The 23876-nt window shown below is 39.6% G+C and overlaps 1 protein-coding gene across 1 annotated transcript in view; it reads left to right on the forward strand.

The window, feature by feature from the left end:
• The first annotated feature begins 1967 nt into the window (after window positions 1-1967).
• LOC122641009 (protein ANTI-SILENCING 1) overlaps window positions 1968-23876 on the forward strand; it is a 76942-nt gene continuing 55033 nt past the window's right edge. Inside the window, exons 1-2 of the mRNA XM_043834321.1 lie at window positions 1968-1999; window positions 2699-3116. Of these exons, the coding sequence (XP_043690256.1) occupies window positions 2739-3116 (378 nt within the window). The 5' untranslated portion in view covers window positions 1968-1999; window positions 2699-2738. The remainder of the gene's footprint in view (window positions 2000-2698; window positions 3117-23876) is intronic.

A 23876-nucleotide genomic window follows, 5' to 3' on the forward strand; every position in this document is an offset into this window, starting at 1 on the left:
TCTTAGGAGTCTTCTACCACTCTGCGTAGCTTAATTAGCTTGGGTGGCAAGGAACAAAGCCCTGTGCCTCTAGTTGTTCTCCTCCTTTGAAAATTTCTTGAAAGTCACTGCTCATCGTACTAACACCTATCTAGGGTATCGACAGACTTCCTAATTTATTTGAGTTTTTTCATTGATTTGATCATGGCTGAGGAAGTAGTCTTTGCTCCGCAAAGTTTGTTGTCTGCTTGTTCTTCTTTTTCTTCCTCCTTGCTGATTCTAAAAACAATCCCAAATAGCTCACCTCAAGGTATTTGTCTTCCCAAACGGCTTTGTTGGTTCTTAGGGTTAAGGTTTGGCATCTCCAAAGATTTAAGCTAGCCACTGAGATCATTTCCAGAGCCTAGAAAGCCCCAGTAGGCCACCCCTCAAACCCAACCAGTGACGAATCCAAGCACAAATTGCGCAGTTGATCCATGAGTCAATAAAACCTGCCAAGCCATTGACTACCCAAATCTGTCTCTCCTCCCTCAAGCCTTACCTCCATGGAAAGACTGATCTGGTCACCATATTGGATGATGAAATCAAGGCCTGCAAAGACAATGCCATTGTTGTTTCAACAATGGCTCAAAAGAAGTCCCAGGACCCAAAGGCCAACATCGACACGATTTTCGTTGCTAAGGATTGCAAGGACAGTTTCAGCGATGCTTTAGCAAACCTTCAGGATGCAAAAGATGACATGAAGGTTCATGACATTGGCACCATCAATTGCATGCTTAGCGCCACTTTGATGGATGTAGGTGATTGTGTTGATGAGATCTCCGGTAACCGAGAGGTGCAACAACTCATATCCTGCCAAGATGCCACCTTGAAAGATCTAACCAGCAATTGCCTTGCCATTGCTTCCTTGATAAAGTACTAGCAAAGACGTTCAAATGTCCTAAATTTGAATCAATTGGAGTGGATTTTGGTGGGTTTATTGGTAAGATCCTTTTGATTTTTTTTTTCCAAACCTTAAACGATTTGGGGAAGATGAGAGCAATTTGGTCAATTTCTCTTTTAATTATAACACTGTTAATACAAAGTTATCGAGATGGTTGCATTTGTTAACCTTTTACAAAAATAGGGGGCATGCATCATCTTCCAAAACTGACGGATGTTTTTATATTTACATGATACCTCATGGGAGGTACGTGAAAATTAAAAAAAAAGAAAAAGAAAAGATAATACCAAAAAGACCCTAAAATAGAGAAAAAAACTCCTTCAACAGTCAGCGATCCTCTTTCTATCTTTAAATTTCATAATCAATGAGGTTATGCGTAATTTGTCAAAATTGATGAGTGTTTTTGTAATTATGTGATACCTTGGGAAAGTATCTGAATTTGTTTTAAAAATAAAAAAATATAATACCAAGAAAACCCTAAAATAGAGAAAAAACTCCTTCAGAGCCAGTGATGCTCTTTTTTTTTTTTGGTAAATGAGTCAGTGATGCTATTTGCACCTTTAAAATTTCATAACTGACACTGTTCCCAAGAAAAAAAAATTTCATAACCGACACCAAATGACCTCTGAGGGTATGCGGTGCAGTAAAAACTTTCCTGAGTGGGTCGTCCATGAAACCAGAGGTCCAAAGCCCTCTTTATAACTGCCTAAAAAACCCAGAACCGCGTGACCAGACCTTTTGTGTTTAGTTTCCCTATCAAGCCATCCCTTAACAAATATAGCCATCTCACCTTCAAATGTCATGAACCCTAGCTATGAGACTCTTGCGTCCTACGCGCTTTCTGCTCACTATAGCCAAGGCACGTTCTACCCGGTAGAACCTTTACTTATTTTCTGCGAAGTTCTTTATCCGTAAATGCTCTATCCAATTCTCGAGTCCATTTACCCCAGTTGAAGCTGTCCTGGTGCAGCTATTCATTCTTCTCCTTCAAACTCCATTGGCAAAAACTTAGGGTTTGGTATTACTTGGAGACCGGAGACGGTAGCGTGGAAGCAGAGGAAGAGAGAAGTTTGAGACGTCTACGATTTTGCAGTGTATGTATCTTCTTGACCTCAACTGTAATGAGTATTGGATAGTGATTTCTACCTACTTAGGTTGCGATAATGGTCTGATAGGGAAAAACTGGAGTACGGTTAGCCCACGTATTTAGGTTTTTCCCCTAACCCTAACCCCACTTAGCGAAAGGGAAATGGGTTATGATCAAACCCGAATGTGGTTCGAGATATGAATGTCTCCAACGCTTTCTTGAGATGACCTCATCTCTGAGGGGCTCCATTGATGCAATTTGATGCCATCCTATTCAAGTTACTGGTTTTGCTTGGCTCATTTAAGGTGAGACAAAGTATGATCAGTAGGACGGAATCATAAGAAAATCTTTAACTGATTTAAACTTTTTTGGTACTAGAACAAATGTATTTGACTACTTGTGGTTCTACTCTGAACGCTTTTACATTTTCATGCTTAGTGACCATAGTTCTTCTATCGTATTGTATCTGTAGTGATTTTCCGTGATTATTTTGCAGCTTCAGTTGAATATTGGTGAATTTTTGGCACATTGTTAAGGAAAATCTTGTGGTGTCTTCAGGTAACCTGGGAATTTTTCTTATATCTGGTATTTGGTAACAGTGAACAATAATCAACATTTCTTTGATATGTTGTTGGAACTATTTGTGAAATCTTTTGGTATTTCTTATAGCGGTTTTAATCTGTTTATAGGGCTCCAATTATAGACGTTCAGCCTAGAGGTATTGCAGCTATGTCTAGGGCAGAAGAAGCAGTTAATGTGGAGGTCTGTGACTTTAAGTGGGGCAAAAAACGTGGTCGGGGAGGGAAAAAGAAAGAGGTTCAGTTCTATGATTCTTTTACATATGATGGTGTGGAATACAGTCTCTACGATTGTGTATATCTATGCCCAGAAGATGTGACTGAACCCTACATTGGTAAGCTTATAAAAATATGGGAGCAGCCAAAAAATGAAAAGAATAAGCAGCCAAAAATAGAGAAGAAAGTGAAGGTCTTATGGTTTTTCCGGCCCATGGAGATTCAGAATTTTCTTGGAGATGTTTTACCACTTGAGAAAGAACTATTTTTGGCATCTGGTGAAGGTGTAGGCCTTGCCAATGTTAATGATCTGGTAAGTTTGAAATTAAGCTGTCTTGAGCATTCCATCTTTTTCTCACCCCCCTCCAGTACCTCACTTTTATTTATTAATTTTAAATAAATAACTTGTAATATGATCATAGATCTACTGATGCCTTACAGAGTATATTAGTAAAATGTTTGTATTCTTTTTAGTTAAAAAGCTTGTATATTTTGCTTTTTGTTAGAGGCTAATGCATATACTCTCTATGCTGTTTTCAGAAAGTTATTTGAAATGAGCATTTACATGTTTATTGGTACTCAAAGAGGAGGATCTTTAATCTTGAGAAAACATGCATTTACTGTATATTTCTATTGGTTGTTACTCAAAGTTTGAGATTTCGGTTTCTACTAATATCTCAAGTTTCGACTGAAACTCTGCATGTTTCACCTGGCCATTTCAGTGGTCAAATGGTTAAATTTTTTCTCCGAAACTTCGGGAAACCTCTAATTAATCATTTCTAAATATATTGGAACCTTTAGACTGTAAAAACACACTCCCCAAATTGGTAGTTTGGTTTCGTACCCTAGGTTGGTAGTGCCGTAGTGTACGCTGTACCTTGCTGTATATTTTCTTAATTCTATCCTATTCTACTCGTAATTAATTATTGGAACACACAAAATTCACTGAAAACAACTAAAATATGCATTAGGAATGAAGAAAGACCATTTAATATTAAACAATGTCAACGTGTTACAGTTACAGGTGTACAAGTGTTATAAGTAGTCAAATACAAATACACGTGTACAAGTGTTATAAGTCAATTACAAGTGTACAACCAAAGGTTAAAGCACCACTGCGAAACAGTTCCTTCACCTTAATGTAGTTCTAGATAGGGTAAGCCCTTCTAGAAGCCAAGTAAAATAAAGTTCTGATCGAGTTTGCTGTTTGGGGTAGATTTGGGGCTGTTTAGGGCAAATTTAGGGTTTAGGCAAGGGTTAGGGGTGAATGTGATATATGGTAATGATCAGCAGGTCTAGGGGATTATTTTGTTATAAAAATATTGGGATTTGGATGAGTTTAAAATTCCTGCAGAAATAGGGTTAGGGTTTGGGTGTTAGGTTTCAGGTTCTAGGGTGAAACTTAGGGTTTTGGATGGGGGGTTTGAAGTTTGGTTTTAGATGATCAGATTGGGTTCAAACTAGGATCGAGTATAGGGACTGGGATAGGGATGATCTGCCTGAAATCTGAGAGGAATTGGGTGAGGGCATAGGGCTGGACAGAACTTAGATTGAACTAGCTTTTATGAAATTAAAACAGAAATTAAAGGGGGATCGAATGGGGAAGGAGAAGGAGTGGAAAACAGAGTTTAAAGATGAACTTACCACAGGATTCCACAGGCAGCAGCTTGATCAATGAAGGATGAAACCATCTTCACAAAGAGAGAACCTCCCAACCATCACGGCGTAAGGAGTCACAGGAAGTCCACCTGTCCTTCTTCCTTGATAGATCCACAAGGCAACACTCCAAGCAGTGGTAGCAGCAGCAGCAGCAATCGACAACCAGTAAATGGTCTTTTCCTTTCCAAAATTCAATTGTGGGGGAGCCTCCACGATTTTATTTATTTATAATAAGGCCTAGGCCAATTCCTAATACAATCTAACTACCTCGTCACTTAAAATCGTGGAAGGAACCTATTAAAACAAAATTACTAATTTAAAATCCTGAAAAGACTTAGTTATCCTTATTAACTTAAATTAAAAGATTCTAACTTAAAACTACTGATTTAAAAGAAGATTCCATACTAGCCAATATAATTTAAGAACCTATTAGCCAATAGGAACACTTCACTTAAATTAGACCAATTGGATGCAACCAATTTAAACAGGTTCAATTTAAAAAACAGAAAATAAACTAAGTATGGAAAATACAAGCAAAATAAACCTAACCTATGGCTCCCTACTTATGCCCTAAGTTCAGGACTTCTTCTTCTTCCTACTTGGAGCTGCATCACACCTCTATGTCTGTACCATATAGACTTCCGTGAAGGCTTGAAACTTTGCTTAAATGCTGCAAATCATTGTTGTAGGTGTATTCCCCAACACTTTTTTTTTCCACCAAGAACTGGTGCAGAGCATCTAGCTGATCCAGCCAACAGCCCACCATCAAGAAGGCCTGATCACCAGCTAAAGGCCCAGTCCAAGCCCATAGCCTAGTAGCAGCCAAAGACCGAGCCCAAAACTTATCTGCATAGGCCAAGCTTGGCCAGCAGCAGCAGGCCTAGCCCATGGCTAATTCTCTTGGGCCTAGGATCAGATCAAACCTCTCTTAATCCACCTTCCCTAGCCCCCTTTACTATTGTCTTTTGAATTTCCCTAAAGTCATTGGTGGTAGGTTACTAAGTCATGGTTGTAACCTAAAGTCATTAGTGGTAGGTTACTAAAGTCATGGTTGTAACCTAAGTCATTGGTGGTAGGTTACTAAAGTCATGGTCATTAGTAGTAGGTTACTAAAGTCATTGTTATAACCTAAAGTCATGTTTGTAACCTAAAGTCATTGGTGGTTGTAACTTATAGACATTTATACTTCTATCCTCATGCTATATAAAGAGGCCATGGCTGCTCATTGCAACCATGAATTACAACCAGCAAAATCAATCTCCTTGTGAGCTCAATACTTGTTAGCAAGTGGTCTTGGGTGGATCTTCCATGAGTGACCTATGTGGGACTCCTGCGGCTGGGACACTAGTGGGACTCTAGTTGTCTAATTTATCTTTTTATTTATCATCTTTATCCTCAAGCATCCATCATTCATTACAGCAGATCATCTTCAAGTAAGTCATTCAAGCTATCCTATATTCTGTCCCTGCACCCTTCTTCCGTTTACACTCCTTTGCTGCTTTTAAACCCTATCCATAACCCTCTTTCTATATCCCTCTAGCCGTGGCTTTTCTTTATCTCCATCCAAACCAGCAGTCAACGATCCTAATCAACCTTAACCTAATCAAACCCATTTCAGTTCATACCCTATTCTCTACCAGTTTTCAATTTTGGTGTGCTAACCATTTTAGGTCTGCACTAAGAATTGTAGGTGATTTGGCAATAAACCCCTAATCTGAGATTTTTTTAGAGTTTTTTACCCCGCTAACAAGAGAAACCACTCGAAACCGAAATTTCGGCTGAAATGCTGAAATTTCAGTCAAAACCCTGTATTCCTATTGTGTTGCACCGAGTTTTGTTTTGACCTTTGTCGAAACCAACGTATTTTGTAAAATTTCGATGGCTTCGACTGAGATTTCAAATTAAGTTGGTGCCTTATTTTGATGGATGTTTTTTGTAGTGCCAAATTACAATGGTTGCTATGTTCTTTATTCTCTTTTTCAAACTAAGAAACTTTTGCATTTTGCTCTCATTCACAATTATGACTTGAACTGATTTTGTACGTGTTTATTGGCACTTGAAGGAGTTTTTATTCTTCAGTAAATTTAGGTTAACTCTGTACATATGCTTCTGGTTTGAGCCTTATTGGTTTATTGTGGGAATTTAGGCACTTAAGAAAGCACTATCTCTTGTCATATTGGAGCAATACCTTCAATAAAGAAGTGATGATTGTGTTCTCAAAGAAAATTTGAGTGTCCGGAATTATATTATCTGCTTATTACTTGTTTTAGGATATTAATCAAATGTTATTGATTAGTTGTCCAGGTTTGTTCAGCCTTTGTCTGTAACAAGATTCATTGATTTTATTGAGCACATTCAGGACTTAGATATTTCATCTGATACTTTGGGATATCTTATAATTATAACCATTCTTCTTTGCTGGGGTGTGTAGAGTGTAAGGAAGTACAGTTGTATCAAGAAACACCCTTCCCAGCCATGTCCAAATCGGCAAACTGTTGTCGCTGCCTTGGTATTGGTTGTGACAATGAAATAGACCATATCACGAGTGGAGAAGGTGTCAGGATTTGAGAGATTATATGTTGGATTGCATTCAAACTCACCTCCTAGTTTCAGCCTTAATTTTGCACCGAGTGACTACCTGTACCTTGTGCGTTTATGAACAACTTGTCTTCAATGCGCTTCCCTGCGGTCTTGTGGACCTCGCTTTTGACTACGGCTTCAAGATTTCCTATCTTTCCCTTCACTTCACGCTTCCTTTCAGTCTCGGGATACTTGTGACGGGGTGTCAGTCATGACATCCTCTCCTTCTTCCATCGCAACTCTGGTGTGTGTCCGAGATACTACCAATGTCACCCTGTGTGGGTACCGCAGCCCTTCGGATGCGGGTTTTCTCTACCTTACCCCCGCTGGTCCATCACTCTGGGAGCAATGGGCAGAATCGCTTCCTTGCGTTGGGAACAGTGATTGACAACTCTTAACTGATGACCTCTGCTCCCTCTGATATCTTCTTTGCTTCTCTTCCCTCCAATGTTGCAGCCTTTGCTCCCCATCCTCCTCCTTTGCCTTCGGTACTCCTGTTGCATCCGCCACTTTCCCCCTTGTGGCCTCTGCACTTTCCTCTTTGAGCTCTCAAGCTCGTGACTCTTCTCTCCCCCCTCTTTTACCTATGCCGTCTCCTTTAACCCCTTTAGTGGGGAAGGGGCACTCCTATCAAGTCAAGTCAAGTCATTCTCACTGAGTTAGACCAACCTTGAATCCCTTGTGCATAAATCATTTTGGGCTTATTACTTGACCGTCCTCCTATCCCTTGAACCAGACCGCCCATCTTAATGCAACCGATCCTTGAACTCCCATCACCCACTCGGGCTTTCTTCTTGGACATGAGAGAATCCAGATCAGACCCACCTTCCCTCTTCGTCCTCAGCCTACAAAATGCCACCAATTGTTCACCCATCCCCTCCTCTTGCCCTCTTTCCGCCGCCACCAAAGCCCTCGTCCTGCCACTTCTGCCACTCCATCTTCGTACTTACCTCCATTATGGAAATGTGTCCGCTCTTTGTGGACTTAGCCATGTGTATGCTACCATAGTTTGAGAACTCGTTTCGTTTCGGTATTTCAAGCTGACCGAAATATCCGAAATATTCGAAATTTCGGATATTTCGGTCGAAATATTGTATTTTTTCTGGTATGTTTCGATAGGTCATTTCGGTGGGTTTTAGGCCAAGTTAAGGCCTGAAACTTCATGGAAACCCTATTTTAGGCTATATAAACACATTTAAATGTTCAAATTGCAAAAATAGTCACCCAAAATGGTGTTTTGGATGTGCACCATTGATTGGCAATGTACGGTCGAACCCTAATGTATAAGTGTATAACTTAGTTAATTACACATTTACACATACACATTGTACATTAAACAAGTAAATTGACTTGGAACTAAGTTGGAAACATAATGACTCATAAGTTAAGTCATAAATCATAATATTAAGTACATAAGACATCAAGTCAATAACAAGTTAACAAATAACAACTTAAGAGTTAAGATTTAAGAAGATGATATCAAACATTCCAAATCACAATATGTCAATATCCCCAATTGTCCCTTATAAGGCTACAAGTCAAGTAGTCAACTAGTCATCATTCATCTCAAATGTTTACAAATTTGCTAATAATAACTACTCCGCCGTCCAGGATCAACCCCACTCATGGTCCGCTGGAGCCGACGTGTATTGCTCTCCGACTGTAGGACAAATGCATGCCACGTCATAGTCTGGGAGAAGAAGCGAGTGTAGTCATCCACAGTGGCCATGTAAACTGCATCATCAACATGCTGAAGGTAACCTATCCTAGGATATAGGTCACCAAATTGTGAAGAAGTACTACCCACTGATCTACTATGATATGAGTCATATGACGGCTCTGGGAGCATGTATGGGTTGTACGGCTGCGGCTGGTGGGTTGGGTAGCCAGTATAGGAAAAGAAGTCATGCACAAAAGACGATCCACTATATCCTTGTGAGTGGGAGTCATACTCAAAACTGGGAATGGATGGAGAAGATATAGGCTGCTGCCCCCAAGGGTACTGCCCAGAATGCCCTTCGCCACATGGATGTGAATGAGATGAACCATGCTTTGATTGTGCTGGAGATGGACTGCTATCTACATGAAAAGATGGGGCACGAAAATGCCCACTCGATCTACTGTCTCTATCGCCAATACTCAGTCCACCAACAGAGCCAGATAAGGCATCAATGTCCATAAGCTCAGCCTGCCTACTAGTACCACTACCACAACCACCAGGACGGGACTGGCCACGCTGCTTTCTCGAGTAGGTCGAGGTGGACGATGTGGGCCGTGTGGCTGGTGTGGGGCCGGTGGGGGCACGGATTGCCTCTTGCTGCTCTTGTACCACAAACGGGACTCGAGTTCCCTCATATGCTTGACCACCATCACCATCATCATCACGTTCATCAGTACCTTCATCATCACCTCCATCATCACCATCTCTACCAGGACCACCACCACCATCTCCACCATCACCATCTCCACCAGATGACATAGACCAATCTTCATCCTCCTCATCAACACCACCAGTAGACTGGAACGGTATGGGTGACGCGTCCTGTGCATGTACCTTACCCTCTGCAGCCATGAAGTCATCCACATCAGCTTGTATGTGTTCAGCTATCATGGGGTCAGGTCTACCTCCAGGCTGATCTAACACTGGCTCACCTCTATCCCTCACCCAATCAACAATAGGATCTTTATCATCCGACTCCACCTGAAAAATGTCGGCGAGATCGATATTTTCCCTGATACCCTCTTGTCCCATGCGTATGTGTTGCATCTTCAACCTCAAATTATAATGCACATACACTAAGTCAGAGAGACGTTCAGAACCCAATCTATTTCTCCTCTTGGATGTGGATGAGAGAAAATGTACTCCAATTCCGTTCACGATCGGATCTTGAACATGTCCGGGAGAGAACCTTGATTGCTATTTTTCTTAAATTGTTTGCGAACCCCCATACAACACCCACCATTCATGCATTACAACAAAAGAAACATGTCACCTTCATTTCAAAAGAATAAGATATTGAATTGAGTAATGACTAATGAAGTAATGACTAATGAGTACCAAGATCACCGCGTGTCCGCCTGCTTTGCGGCAGCCGGTTCCAAAACTTCCCAATGCATCCCTAAAAGTCTTCAACTATAATCATTTGGAAAATATTTAAAATTAGTAATGACTCGTTACTATTTAGTATTGAATTGAGTAATTCCAAATGAATTATAACTTCTAAGACTCACCTCATTGTTGCATATCGCCTGTAATTTACTATTCGGCTCCAACTTGGCAACTACTTCTTTGACTGCGTCAATAAGACTATTATTCAACCCAAGCCTATGACTGTATTGGTACTTGGGGTTCAAATAATATGCTGAAATTGACATTACATATTCACTAGTTAGTAATATATCCTTCAAATTAACTTTAAAAGATGTAATTGCATAAAAAACAAAGAGTGTACACTCACCAGCCTTATGCAGTAGATGCATAAGTTGATTTTCCTAGCGCTCCTTGATAATTTTGAGAAAGTGTTTGCTACCTCGTGGATTTGCATTGTAAACACCTTCATTCATCAAGTCTATGGCAGCATATAGATGTGGCATGGTTGGTCCCTTGATAGCAGAATCAACTATATGCAAAACCTTGACCACTGGGTCCAGAAGTTGTACCACTTTATGCAACTTAGACCAAAAGTCATCTGATGAAATTGTAGCTTGTGCTTCCCTACCACCATGGGTATTGGACCCATTCCAATTGAACCAGTCTTCAGAAGCAAACATTGATCTCAGTCCAGACTTCTTGGTTTCTATACTCTTGAGTGCAATGTAGTTGGTGGCGAATCTAGTTATGGCTGGCCTCACTAAGTCACCCCCACACTTCTCCCTCAAGAGGTTTAGTGCAAACCCATGGTTGTAGACAAAGTTGGTCATTTGCCTTGCCTTTTCCACGACATGTTGTACCAATTTGATTTTTCCCATGTCCTTCAACATGAGGTCTATACAATGGGCAGCACATGGAGTCCAAAACAACTGGTACTTATTGTTTTGCATCAACCTCTCACCGGCATTCTTGTAGTTGCTTCCGTTGTCCGTTACAATTTGGACAACGTTCCCCACTCCTACATCTTCTACCACTTCCTTCAAGAATTTGTAGATATACTTTGCATCCTTTTTCTCCTGGATGCATCAACGGATTCAAAAGACTGTCCTCCCATCACAATACACCATAAAGTTGATGATGGACTTTCTTGTAGGACCAGTCCAACCATCACACATTATGGTCACCCCATAGTTCTCCCAAAGCCCCCTCATTTCATTGATGTAGTCTTCAAGCTCTCTCTTCTGTTGGGGCAAATACACATTCATAATCTCATATGGGGTGGGCCCCTTATACCCTGGGCCAGCCTCAAGCAATGGAATCTATCATAGTCCGATAAAAGGGGCCTTGTCTGTGTTTTCTTTGGGATGGTATGGTATAACATCCACTTAGCTATAGATTCCTTCACCATCCCCTTCGATTTTTCCATGCTCCCTTGATTTTTGGTTGTTTGTTGCCTTTCTTTCTATAAACACCAGGTGCTTGGTGAAGTGCTGGGTCATCTTGTGGTGGTGGAGGCGGAGGGGGAGCTGCTCTTGTACTCTGTGATCTCCTAAAGGGATTAGGCAACCCACCTCCTCCACTTGTACCTGCTCCTCCACTACCACTAGCACCAGCTCTAGAGGTACTAGCTCCTCCGCTACCACCTACTCTCTGTCTCTCGACTCTCTCCTGATCCTCATGATAACTGGCTCTGCTCATCATCTGTGCTCGTCTCCAATCCCTAGCCTTTTGCTCAGTCTCTATATCATCAGGAACATAGATGTCACTGTCATCATCATCATCATCACGATGGCTTGATTGGCCTCCCGCTGTACACCTCACTGCTTCCTCAAGATTTACTTTTGCCTTCTCCCTCTGAGCCTTCCTCTTACTCCCTCCCTTCATGTAATCAATGACAGCCCTAGATACCTCCACAGGGACCATATGACATGCGACCACTTCAGGAGAATTCCCAGCTAGATGTTGTTTGAGTCTAGTGGCACCACCTCCCAAAAACTGCATGTGACAATAGTTGCATTGGGATTTTCTTTTATCCCCATCAATTGGAGTCCCATGCAACCATGCAATGTCACCCCTAGTGCGCCTGGGTGTGCTCCCCTCCTCCTGGGTCTGGGCCGGCTGCCTCTGCCCCTCTTGCCTCTGGTTCTGTCGTTTACCATGGTTCGTCATAATCAGACTAGTTTACTGTTGCAAGAATAAAAGACAATTCATTAATAACGGAAGCACATCAATTCTTTTAGTTTAAAATTTTAAATGTTTAAGAATTAAGATTTAAGAGCACTAACACAAGTATATAAGTATATAACTATTTAGTATTTTCCCCCTAAGTCCCTAACCCTCATATTTTTCTCATATTTAAAAACAATGTTTAAAAATATTTTTCAAATAAATATTGGCCTAGCACAACAAAATCGAAAAGATATGTAAATGGGCAGCGAATAAGAAGTATGTACAATTTACTTTTATATTTTTCAGTAATTTTAAAACAAAAACCTCATTATTTCTTATTTTTTGCTGTTTTTTTGAATTTTTTAAATATTTTTTATAATTGTCAAAAATTAAAATAATTAATTATTGGCAGAAAAATATTTTTGACACCATGAGGCCATAGATCGGCCAATGGTGTCTAACATATATTTAATTCATCACCATACAATATACATAACCCCTATTATTTTTTGATTTTTGTTGTAAATAAATCCAATTTTTGAAGTAGAAAAATAAATAAATAATATATATACCAAAAAAAAATTTCGACACCGTGAAGTCGTAGATCGGCTTCCGGTGTCTAACATATATTTATTTCATTACAAACAAACATGATCAAGCATTTCCCTAAAAAAAATCAATTTTGAGAATATGGTTTTACCTGAAATAGTGGAAAGGCTTCACAGATGTGCTAAGAAGTTTGTTCTCCAAGTGATTCCGGCGTAGATGTGGCAAGGATTCAAGTGGGAAGTGGAAGATTGAAGAAGAAATAAGCAAAAACCTTCAAAAACCAAGCAAAAGAGGAAAAATGCTCTGTTTCTCAGTCTCAGTCGAAATTTCGACCGAGACTATCGAAACATGGTATTTTATATAAAGCATTTTCTCGAGATTTTCGAAATCTCGCAAGATTTTGAAAATGTCTCGAAATATCTCGAAATCTCAAGAATTTCGATCGAAATTTAGTATTTTTTTGATTCGAGGGGTCATTTCGTTTCGAGGGGGTCGAAATTCTCGAAATCTCGATCGAGATTTCGCGAGATTTTGAACTATGTATGCTACCCTCCTCCATCCCTTTCCTCATGAATTTTGGTCTCATATGGAATACTAGAGGGTTAAACTTTCCCTCAAAACAGTCAGAAGTCCGATCACTTATCAAATCCCTTCATGCCTCCTTTTGCTGCCTCATTGCTTGAATGGTTTTTTAAGTGATATAACTGGAAATCTCCTTTTATTTTATTTTATTTTATTGACGTTTATTTAGAGTTGCATGAGTTTCATGCTTATGCGCCACTGCATGAAACCCAAGGAATGGAAGAGTTATTGAGCATGGAAGTAAACTAGGGTATTGGAAGATCTTTATAGATTTATGCCATTGATTTCAGTGATCTAAGCTACCTTCTAACTCAAGCCATTGGAAGAAAATAATGTTGTTGCGAGGTCTTTGTTGCCATGGAGTAAGTATATAAAGGTTCATCTAATAGGTTTTGAGTGTAAAAAGGGTCTACTAGATATATTGACATTGTTAATGAGTGTGTGTATGATGGAATTCTAACTAGTGTTGGAAAAAGCAAGGAAATAGACGAGTTATTTGTCAACTATAGCAGGTGGTCAGCAGGTGGTTGGTAATTGGGTTGGTTGTGGATCAATTGACTAGGCATCTATAGGAGGATTAATGTTTGGTGATGATACACTTTTGAGCGATGAACTAGAGAGAGGATAAAGGACAAGTTAGAATCATGAGATGATGATCTACGATCAAAAGATTATAAGATAGGATGGACTAGAGAATATATTCAGTGTATTTTCTTTGTTAGGAAAATGTAAGAACATTAATTTTGATAACTCAAAAAGAAAGCAACCTACACACTTAGGTACTGTACAAAACCTCAGGCCACTTGGGTCCCGTACAGAAATGCACAAAAGCCCCCTTTACATAATCAGGAAAGTCCTATCCAGCCCATACTATCCATTTACAAACTCTGCCCATCTATCCCAAGTACAAAAAAAGCATTAAGCCCCCTAAATTGTGGGACAACCAAAAGCCAACTGGATGGCATCAATCTAGCTTTAGCTGCAACTGGCTGCCATCAATCTAGCTTTAGCTATAAAAATTCTTCCACTGAAAAAGTTAAGTCATTCTCCTTCTGTGTGCGCCAAAAGACAACGAAGGAAAGCAATTTTAGTTTCAATAGTAGAATAAAGGATTATGTAAGATTGATGACCATGATATAACTTGGAGCAGACATTTCTACTATCTCTGTTCAATCATCCTTATAGTTGCCCATGGATTAGTGTAGGGTAGACGTAGTGTAGAGGTGCTTTTAGAGTGTTGTGCAGTAGATATGTTCAACTCAATCTGGAGGAGAAATTGTATAAGACAGCGATAGGACTGGCCATTGTTCGTATGGTTCTCCCTTTCTCTTTTCTTATAGAACTTTCACCAACCCAGCCCCCCTAATGAAAAGAAAGACCGGTCATCCTGTATGGTGTAGAATCTTAGGCGATCGGCAAACTAGACAGTCATTGGATGTGTGTAGCTAAGACAATATTAAGAATGACTAGAGAGGGTAGGTTCAAAATGACTGCTTCGGGAGGAATTATTCACATTATGAATAATTCCTCTAGGTGGCAGGGTTGGCAAAGTTAACTAAGATGGTCCTGTTATGTGCTGCAATGAGTCTACTACCAATGTTTGTGAATGGAGATTTGGTACAGCGGATGATGTAGGACAAAACATGAAGAAAAGAGGCCAAAACACTGTTCACATGAACAGTGTCACAGCCCCATATTTGACTTGGTGAGAATGCAACTAGAAGATCCTGTGGGGCCCAGGACCAGATTGTGTGAAGACTTTTTAGAACGATCAATTTTGTCTATGCATGGGGATCTAGTAGTTTAGTTTAGTTTCTATTTTCAGGATTATTCTCTTAGATATTTTATAGTTGTCTGTTAAGCAACCTTAGCTCAGTTTAGTTTCTAATTTCAGATTTAGAAAGTAGGTTTAGCTTTTATTTAGAAGTTTCTATTTCCTTAAGTTTCTATTTTCAGTTTGTTTCCTTTTTCTTGCAAGTTTCTAATTTTCTCCTACTTGCAAGGCAAGCATAGCTGCCCATAAATATGTAATGCCCTTAGAGGGGGCCCCCCCCCCCCCCAAAAAAAAGAAAAAAAAAAGGGTTTAATGAATTATTGAATGAAGTTTTGAGGCATCCTTGCACTCAGTTATAGGAGTAAATCCTTGTTTCAACAGCTGGGATAGCTGTGGGTGAGAGACCCAGGGCTGAGAAAGCCAATCCCCCTACCCCTTTCTTCTTCTATCTTCTCTTCTTATCCCAATCGATCTCCTCGTATGCTGCTCTTATTTGAGACTGCAACAGAGAACACATCCTGAAGACCAGATTCCATCCCCAATTAATTTCAAAGGCTGCTGCTGTTGTTACCCATCAATTGAAGACTCCTGCTACTCCCTGCAATTTGATTTGCTGCTGTAATTTGTGAAGGACGTATCTCGGCAACCCCTGATCAGAATTGGCTGAGATTTTGAGGGCTTGTCCCTGCTACCAGGGCCTGTACTCAATCCCTGTTCGGAGCCCAGATTGCTGTTGGTTTGTGAGATACTTTACAACCTTCTATTTTGAGGGCTAAGTTTATATTTTCAGTCCCCTTCATATCTCGGCCTTCATCCGTCAGAACTGGCTGAATTTTGGAGTATAGTTCAAGAACTTGCCGAGATCTCGGGATCTCGGTAATATCTCTCTTTTTGAAAAAAGCGAGACAAGAGTTGAGGCGAAATGAAATATTACCCCAACTTGGTCGAGTCGGGATTTTGGTTCGACCAAGATTTGAACCAAACTTACTTTTATAATGTATATATCTCAACCGAAACAGTCGAGATCTCTCCAGAACTCGACTATCTCGGTGAACTTGATAGAGGTGTGCAATTGACCTGATTTTTGAGGATTTTCGAGGGTGATTTATGATAGAGATATATGTAATATGTTATGATTGAGAAAAAGGGTTCTGTCCAGCCGGGGTGGGAGCTAGAGCGTCCAGCCCCACTAAACACAGAAAAAACAGGGGTGTGTCATTTCAAAGGTGGGTTTCACCTGGGCCCCACATGTGAAATGACCACCCCCTGTTTTTGGGGTGGTTTCCAAGCGCTGGACCGTCCAGCTCCCGCCACGACTGGACATGAGCCAGGTCTTAAGATTGATGTATTGTACACTTTTACATGTGTAATGTTTATTTAAGTTTTTTTATATTAATTTTAGAATAGGGCCTAGTAGTACGTCGTCCCTTACCAACCTAGGGTTCAAAGTGAAACTCCTATTTAGACTTTGTTTTTGCAAAATTTTATAGTGCCATTGTGTTTAAATGGCTTAAAATAGGCTGAGTACCAAGTTTCAGGTCCAAACTAGGTCTAAAACCCACCGAAACCAGCCTTGGTTAAAAAAAAAAGTACACCAATTCGCTGAGATCTCGGCCCAACTTGGTTTTTTGGCTGGCGAAACCTGTACCGAACCGAGTTCTTGAACCTTGTTTTGGAGCATAGAACCTGTTCAACATCACCTCCAATCGATCCAAGTTTGGTGACCTTCTGCTGGCTGGTTTGGTTCTTATCTACTAAGTTACTAATTCTGATTTTGTTTCTAATTTGATGTTCTGCTGCAACTTATCATTGATCCTACTGTAGAGTGGTTCGTAGTTGAACCCCATCTACATTAGAGGAAGTCTTTAGAGAACCAGAGTAAGGCCAGTTAGTTATAGCTGTTGGATCAAAGTGTTGAAAAAAAAGACGAGAGTATATTTTCACAGAAGATGTGGCAATGGTGAAATGCAGTTTCTATAGACAATTCTAGTTGTTCTGGCAAAGATTTTCCCAAGAGTAAACTAGAGTCTAGGAGCCTGTGGTTTTTTGATAGATCATAGTTATCAAGGCGTCGCGAAGGCATTGCCATGGTGACGTCATGGCGTCCAGGCTCCTTGGTCGCCTTGGACGCCTAGGCGGGTGCCTTGCCACCATGGCAGTGTCGCCTTGCTTTTTGACCCTCTAAAACGCCATGGTCGCCTTACCGCCTTGATAACTATGTGATAGGTAGTATGTAACTCAGGTTATATGGTTTTGTAATTAGTGTCAGAATTTTGCCCTTTTGGTAAAATTTATAAATCAACAATAGTGTATAGAAATTTTATTGAATTACCAGATATAAAAAGACAACGTCCTCCACGAAGCAAGAGGGTAAAACATCCACAAAATAGTGGCCAGGCCAACTTCTCGTGAAAATTGCTCTATCTATTTTATGGAACTCCTTTATGATGGAAAGACCCAATTCAACAAGAGTGGCTTAGATCTTGCAGTAATTTTATGGTCCTAATGGGAAATGTCATGACATAGGGCAGCCTAGGATTTCCTTTTTCGGAGGCTGAATAACGAGGAAGAGGAGGTGAGAACAAGGGTTACAGCTGATTAGGGTTTGAAGGAATAGAGTAAGTTAGAGAGAGAAATAAGGTGCTGCTTTGGGTTGTAAACACTAACCATGAACAGTAACATTTGTGGAAAGGTATAACAAGAAGAATGAGATTTCATACAAAGAGTATAGCAATGAGACTTGAAGTAGCAGAGACAAATTCTAACTGCAGCTAGGAGGGATTGGTTGTAGTGGACCCAAAACAATACCTGCCATAGTTGTCGAGGTGTCGCCTAGGTGTCCAAGTGGATTTTGTGGTGTCTAGGCGGTTGCCACCTTAGTAATATTGAACGGCTTGTCCCTATTTATGCTAAATATCATTTAAGTAAATTCATTTACTTAAGAAATTATTCATAAAGAAGCAAATACCCCCTATTTGAATCCAATACAAATTGTTAAAAAAATAAAATTCCAAAAGGATAAAAAGTCAACCCCCAGTTCATGAACAAAAACTAGATTTTCGGCGGTAGGTGAAAATTTGCAACTTTCTAATATTGGGGTTTTTTTTCAAATCTAAAACTTCCATAAATCTTAATATGGTATAACGTTGCAAAAAATCAAAAGAGTAAAATATTCATTTGTTTTGATATCTAAAAAAAAAATTCATTCAGAGCAATTTTGGCAGCATTCGACATCAAATAAGGTTTGGCCGGAACATAACTCCTTCAATATAAATCAGATTTAAGTAATTTTGGATTTGTTGGAAACTGGTTTTGTGCTCTACCTAATACAAAAAGTCTCATGTAAAAATAAAATCATTTGACCAGTCAAACTTCTTAGAGAACAAGAACATTTCTCTAAATCGAGAGTAGTAGATAAGATCATATTTTCTAAGAACGGTAAAAACCAATGTGAGACTAGGTATACCATGACAATGACCAACTCCAAATACAATATAAACCAACTGCATGTTTTGATTGTTTCAAACTTCCAATAGCTTGCTTGTTCAGTTCTGCTGTCTTCTAGTTGTTTGTTGATTTTTGATGACTTGATGTGGCTTACTATTGATTCTTGATTACTTGATGCGACTTAATGTTGATTTTTGATGTTTTGATCTGGCTTAATGTTGATTTTTGATGACTTGATGTGGCTTAATGTTGATTTTTGATGACTTGATGTGCTGTATATATTGTAACATACTAAACAAAGTTAGAAAATAGGGGAAGTAAAAAATAACACTTGGGCGCCTTGGTCATTTAGTTGCTTAGGCACCCCTCCACCACCTTGGGTCTCCTTGACACCTTTACAGCTATGAATGGGAATATTTGTGAACATTTCATAAACTGGATACCCAGTGCACGAGGCTCCCGCTATTGCTCGGTCTTGCGAGGGTCATAATGTATGCAGCCCTACCCCTGCTTCGTGGAGTGGCAGTTTCCCGACTCAAACCTGCTACCTTTAGGTCGCAATGATAGCATCAAAATTAGATAAGGAAAAAGTGAAAATAAACAGAAATAGAAAATTAGGAGCAGTTTCTTACAAGAAACGAGGATAGAATTCGATGAGTCAAGAAAGAGAGATCGTAAACAAAATCGAACAACTAAAAACCCATGGGTAGATCCATAGTTAGTGAGTTCGGGAACGGATACGTACGGCAGTCAAACGGACTATACGACAATAATACTTTTAAAAAAATCCGACGCAATAATACGCTAAGGCAATAATACGGTACGTGTTTAATATGTGTATAATACGTCTGTTCTGTAAAAATCCGGGAGCAAAAATATGGGCATATATTCACTATGCAATAGACATGTACACCTAATAAACTCAATAATAGCATTTACTGATGTGCCTAAATATATAGTTTGATTGGTGTGATCTGCACATGGAACTGATTGATGAAATGGTTGGGGAGCAAAGTATGAGTATGACTTAACCAACTTATGAGCTTAAGTAGTAATAAAACTTGTCAAAGGCAATCATCAATTGTGTTATCCTATATATTATCGACAAAGTAACTGATTGCTGATGCGTTAGGCGTTGAAAATTTCGTGAGTTTATATTTATTTTCTCTGTGGCAACTAAGATGCATTTCAAGCTTAAAAGTACTTTGATCTGATATTAGTTATATGAGCAGCAATGAAACAAATATTGGAACATTAATGTGTGAGGAATTAAAATGAATATTTCCATACCTGTATCATTAAGGCTGCCTGGTTGGATATAAAAGGTTACAATGTAAAATGTTGTACGGAGCAAGGCTTATAATCCAAACACATTCTTTCTAATTTCTTCTCTAGTTTCAGATTCTATTTTCAATTTCTAATTTCAGTTTTCGGTTCTGCTGCTGAATTGGGTATTGTTATTAAATATTAACTAAATTTGAGTTTAGTTCATGCTTCATGGGTTTTGGACTTTAATAAATCCCAGAGTCTGTCTTTTTGACCGTCAAAAACAGAAAGAATGGATGGTTCTGAACTACAGCAATAGAGTTTTTGGTTAAGAAAAGCTTTGAGTTCTCACAGGTTGTATATGTTTTGTTTGGTTGGGTTTCTTGAAAAAAACAGAACGAGTTGCCTTGTGCTGTTGTAAACACCTTAAGAATGGAGGGGAAAAGGTTTGGTTGGGCTTCAATTTCTAAGCCCTCCCTGCGATTCTCCTCTATAGAATGGAGGGGAAAAGGTTTTAAAAAAATACCTTAAGAATTGTCGCTTCAAGTGCACCGCTGCAATCGCCGGCAGAACGCAAGAAGAGGAAGAAGAGACAGAGAGGAATGGAGAAGGGGAACCAGTCGTTAGAGGTTTGGTTTTCCGCTGGAGAAGAGACGAGGGTTTGGTAGATTTTAGGTTTTTTTTAATCTAACGGTTAGTATTAGGAATTGGTTTAACGGTTAAGATAGATTTTATTTTATTTTTTTAATATACGCGTAGGCGTTTCATTCGAGTATCATACGACGACCCTTAAAATGCGCGTATTTTTTCGACTCTGAAGTATTATACGCAATACGGCATTGTTTTCATCGAAACGTTCGGGTACGCTTATAATACGCGTATTCTTCGCGTATTTACTAACTATGGGTAAATCTGATATTATGCATAAAAGAAATCTATTGGTTTACCGTTAGGATCAGAAGTAGATACACTACAGGACAAGAGCTAATAATAGAGGAAGTCAACCATAACTTACCTGTTGATTTGATGTTTAGTGCTGCCTTCACCTGCAAAGCTAAATTTGAAATTGGAAGAAAATGGAGAATAAGAGAAGAGAGAGGTGGGTACTGTTGTGGTGCTGTGGTTAGTACTGAAGAACAATACTTTCGATGGCGGTAGGGGAAAGCCAGAAAGATAAAAGGAGAAGAATCTCAAGAGAATCTCGTACTGAACACACTTTTTTTTTTCATTTCATTCTCCCTTTCTAGTGGTGTTTACATCGGTTTATAATAAAAGAGTTGCTTGCTGAAGAAGCTAGAGGTAGCTTGCTAAAGAAGCAAAAAAGTTAGGCACTGTATGATAATACTCTAGGTTTAAAGTATTAGTATCGGGTATTGTATCGGTCGGGTTATTTTAAGAGACATCGTATTGTATCGTATCGGAGATACGTATCGATCGGTGTAGAACTGCATGAAAATGATCAAAATACACATGGAAATACACTTTTGGACACAAAAAACATTATAAACAAGCAATTTATGTCATATATCATGCATATACACTAAGAATTGTAAATAATGTATAACCAGACAAGTGCGGCACTTTGAAATTGTTATAAAAGATTAAAAGATGAGATTTCTTACATGTAGAGTCACTCTATTGCCATGAAGAATGTCGGGATGGATCAAAGTCATGTCTTTAAGGGTCTTCAAGAGTAGGAGCGACTAGGATGATATTGTGTACTGACTAATATAAGCACAATGCTGCGCCCAAAGTTGAAATACTGATGGTAGCGACTCTTCCACTCATAGTAGAATCGTGTGTACTGCTCTGGAGGGGCTAATGTCGTGAAAGCACTGGGCTGTGGTTGTGCCTCTCCATATCCATAACTTCCATACCCTATAGAAGCCCCATATCCATAGCCTGAAAAAGAACCTGAGGCATAACGCTCATGGCCTGATGAAGCACCAGCATGATTAGAACTAATGCTAAGTGACTCGATGCCACTCATAAGCACATCACTATCATATGGATTGTGGGAACGTTTGCCAGCCTTGCCCTTCTGACTGTGAGTCTTATGACGACCATCATGATGAGTATCTTACGTAGCATGTGTATATCCTTTAAGGGTGTCAATCCGGTACGGTACAGAAGTCAATTCCCCATACCGTTACTGTACCGTACTAGATAAATGGTGAATTTCCCATACCAATACCGTATCGACTCGGTACGGTTTCGGTATGGTTTTTATGCGGTATGGTATTTAGTACGGTATTCGGTATTATACCTATATATGGTATTCAATATGTTATTTTTTATATATAAATTAATAAAATTATTACATATAATATGAAATATTGAAATAAATTATATTTAATATGTTATATTGTATATATAAATTATTATGTATATGAAATACACATATATATATAGATTTTAATTTGGTACCATTTTATATATATATATATATATATATATATATATATATAGATTTTAATTTGGTACGGTACCGGTATTCGGTAAAATGGTACGGTATCGGTATGTACCGACGGTTTTAACCTTCATGCTGATACTGTACTGTACCAAGTACGGTACCATTTTTCCATACTAGTACCATACCGAATTGTATTTGTACGGTATGGTAATACGGTGCGGTATCGGTTGCGGTATATGGTTTCGATGACACCCTTAGTATCCTACCTCACATGTGAACTGCATTCCAGCATAATGTTGTGAAGCCCCATGGCCACCACCACCCCCCACTCTACCAACACCACCACTACCACAATGGCCACCACCATATCAATCGCATTCATCATCATCATCAACATCTTGTTGAGTTCCTCCATATGGATGACCTGACCTCGTCCTCCTAATTAAATCTTATTCAGGGCTACTGTCGTCCTCTTCAACATTAGGATAAAGATCTTGTGATGGTGCCTGTGTTTCATCATCATCAATCTGTCGAATGATGTTTTCTATGATTGAATCAGGTATGGTTGTCTGACGATCCTCACTTAACTGATCCATCATCACCAATACCTTATCAGTGTCCCCTATCCATGCTCTAACTGGATCTTCATCGTCAAGTAGGTGGTTGATGTCGATTGGGTTGACATCTACTTCATCCCCTTCTCTTTCCAACTCTAAATATTTAAGCTTCAGCTTCATATTGTAATGGACATACACTAGCTTCTCCAACTTTGAATAATTGAGACGATTGCAGGGGTTGGTGTGTATCAACCCGAACGTACTCCAGTTACGTTCACAGCCATTAGAGGTTGCCGTTAGAGAGAACACCCGAATTGCAATTGTTGTCAAGTATGGAGCACTAGTAACCCCATAATTGAGCCACCAATCAGCTGCACAATAATAAATGAAATATTAAAAGACAAAATAATGTAGTCCTAGGTAGCAGAAGTCCTACTAGGTGCCAGGAGAATGGTTCACCTAACAAGGCTGTTGGTTTGGGACAGCTTAGGTTGAATAGGGCAGAAATTAGGGTTAGGGTTGATTAATGATATTGGAGTTTATAAGGTTTTAATATGGAGGTTTAGGTCTTAATAATATAGAGAAGTTAGGTTTTGGAGAGGTTTTAAAATTCTGCAGTTGGGCAGAATCGGGTTGCAGGTTTTAGGGTTTAATGGAGTGAGGGGCTGGAGGGGTTAGAGTGGATACCATAGGCTAGGGTTAAGGTCGAGTGTGGGGGGGGGGTGATGTGGGGACTGTGGGCTGGAAGTAGGGTTCGAAGGTGAGCGCTAAATCTGGAACTACAAGGGAGTCCTAGTTGGGGTAGGAGTTGCAGGTTTAATGGAGTTTAGGGTGTGATGAATGAAAAACTGTAGATCAGGCTTATGTAGAAGAAGGTTAAAATAAAATAGATTCAACTCACTGTAATGGCAGCAACTTGAATGATTTGAGATGACCTCCTGATCTTCACAATGCAAGGAGTCGCAGGAGTCCACCCACCCTGTACC

The sequence above is a fragment of the Telopea speciosissima genome, chromosome 9 (assembly GCF_018873765.1).
Source record: "Telopea speciosissima isolate NSW1024214 ecotype Mountain lineage chromosome 9, Tspe_v1, whole genome shotgun sequence".
NCBI classification, from domain to species: Eukaryota; Viridiplantae; Streptophyta; class Magnoliopsida; order Proteales; family Proteaceae; genus Telopea; species Telopea speciosissima.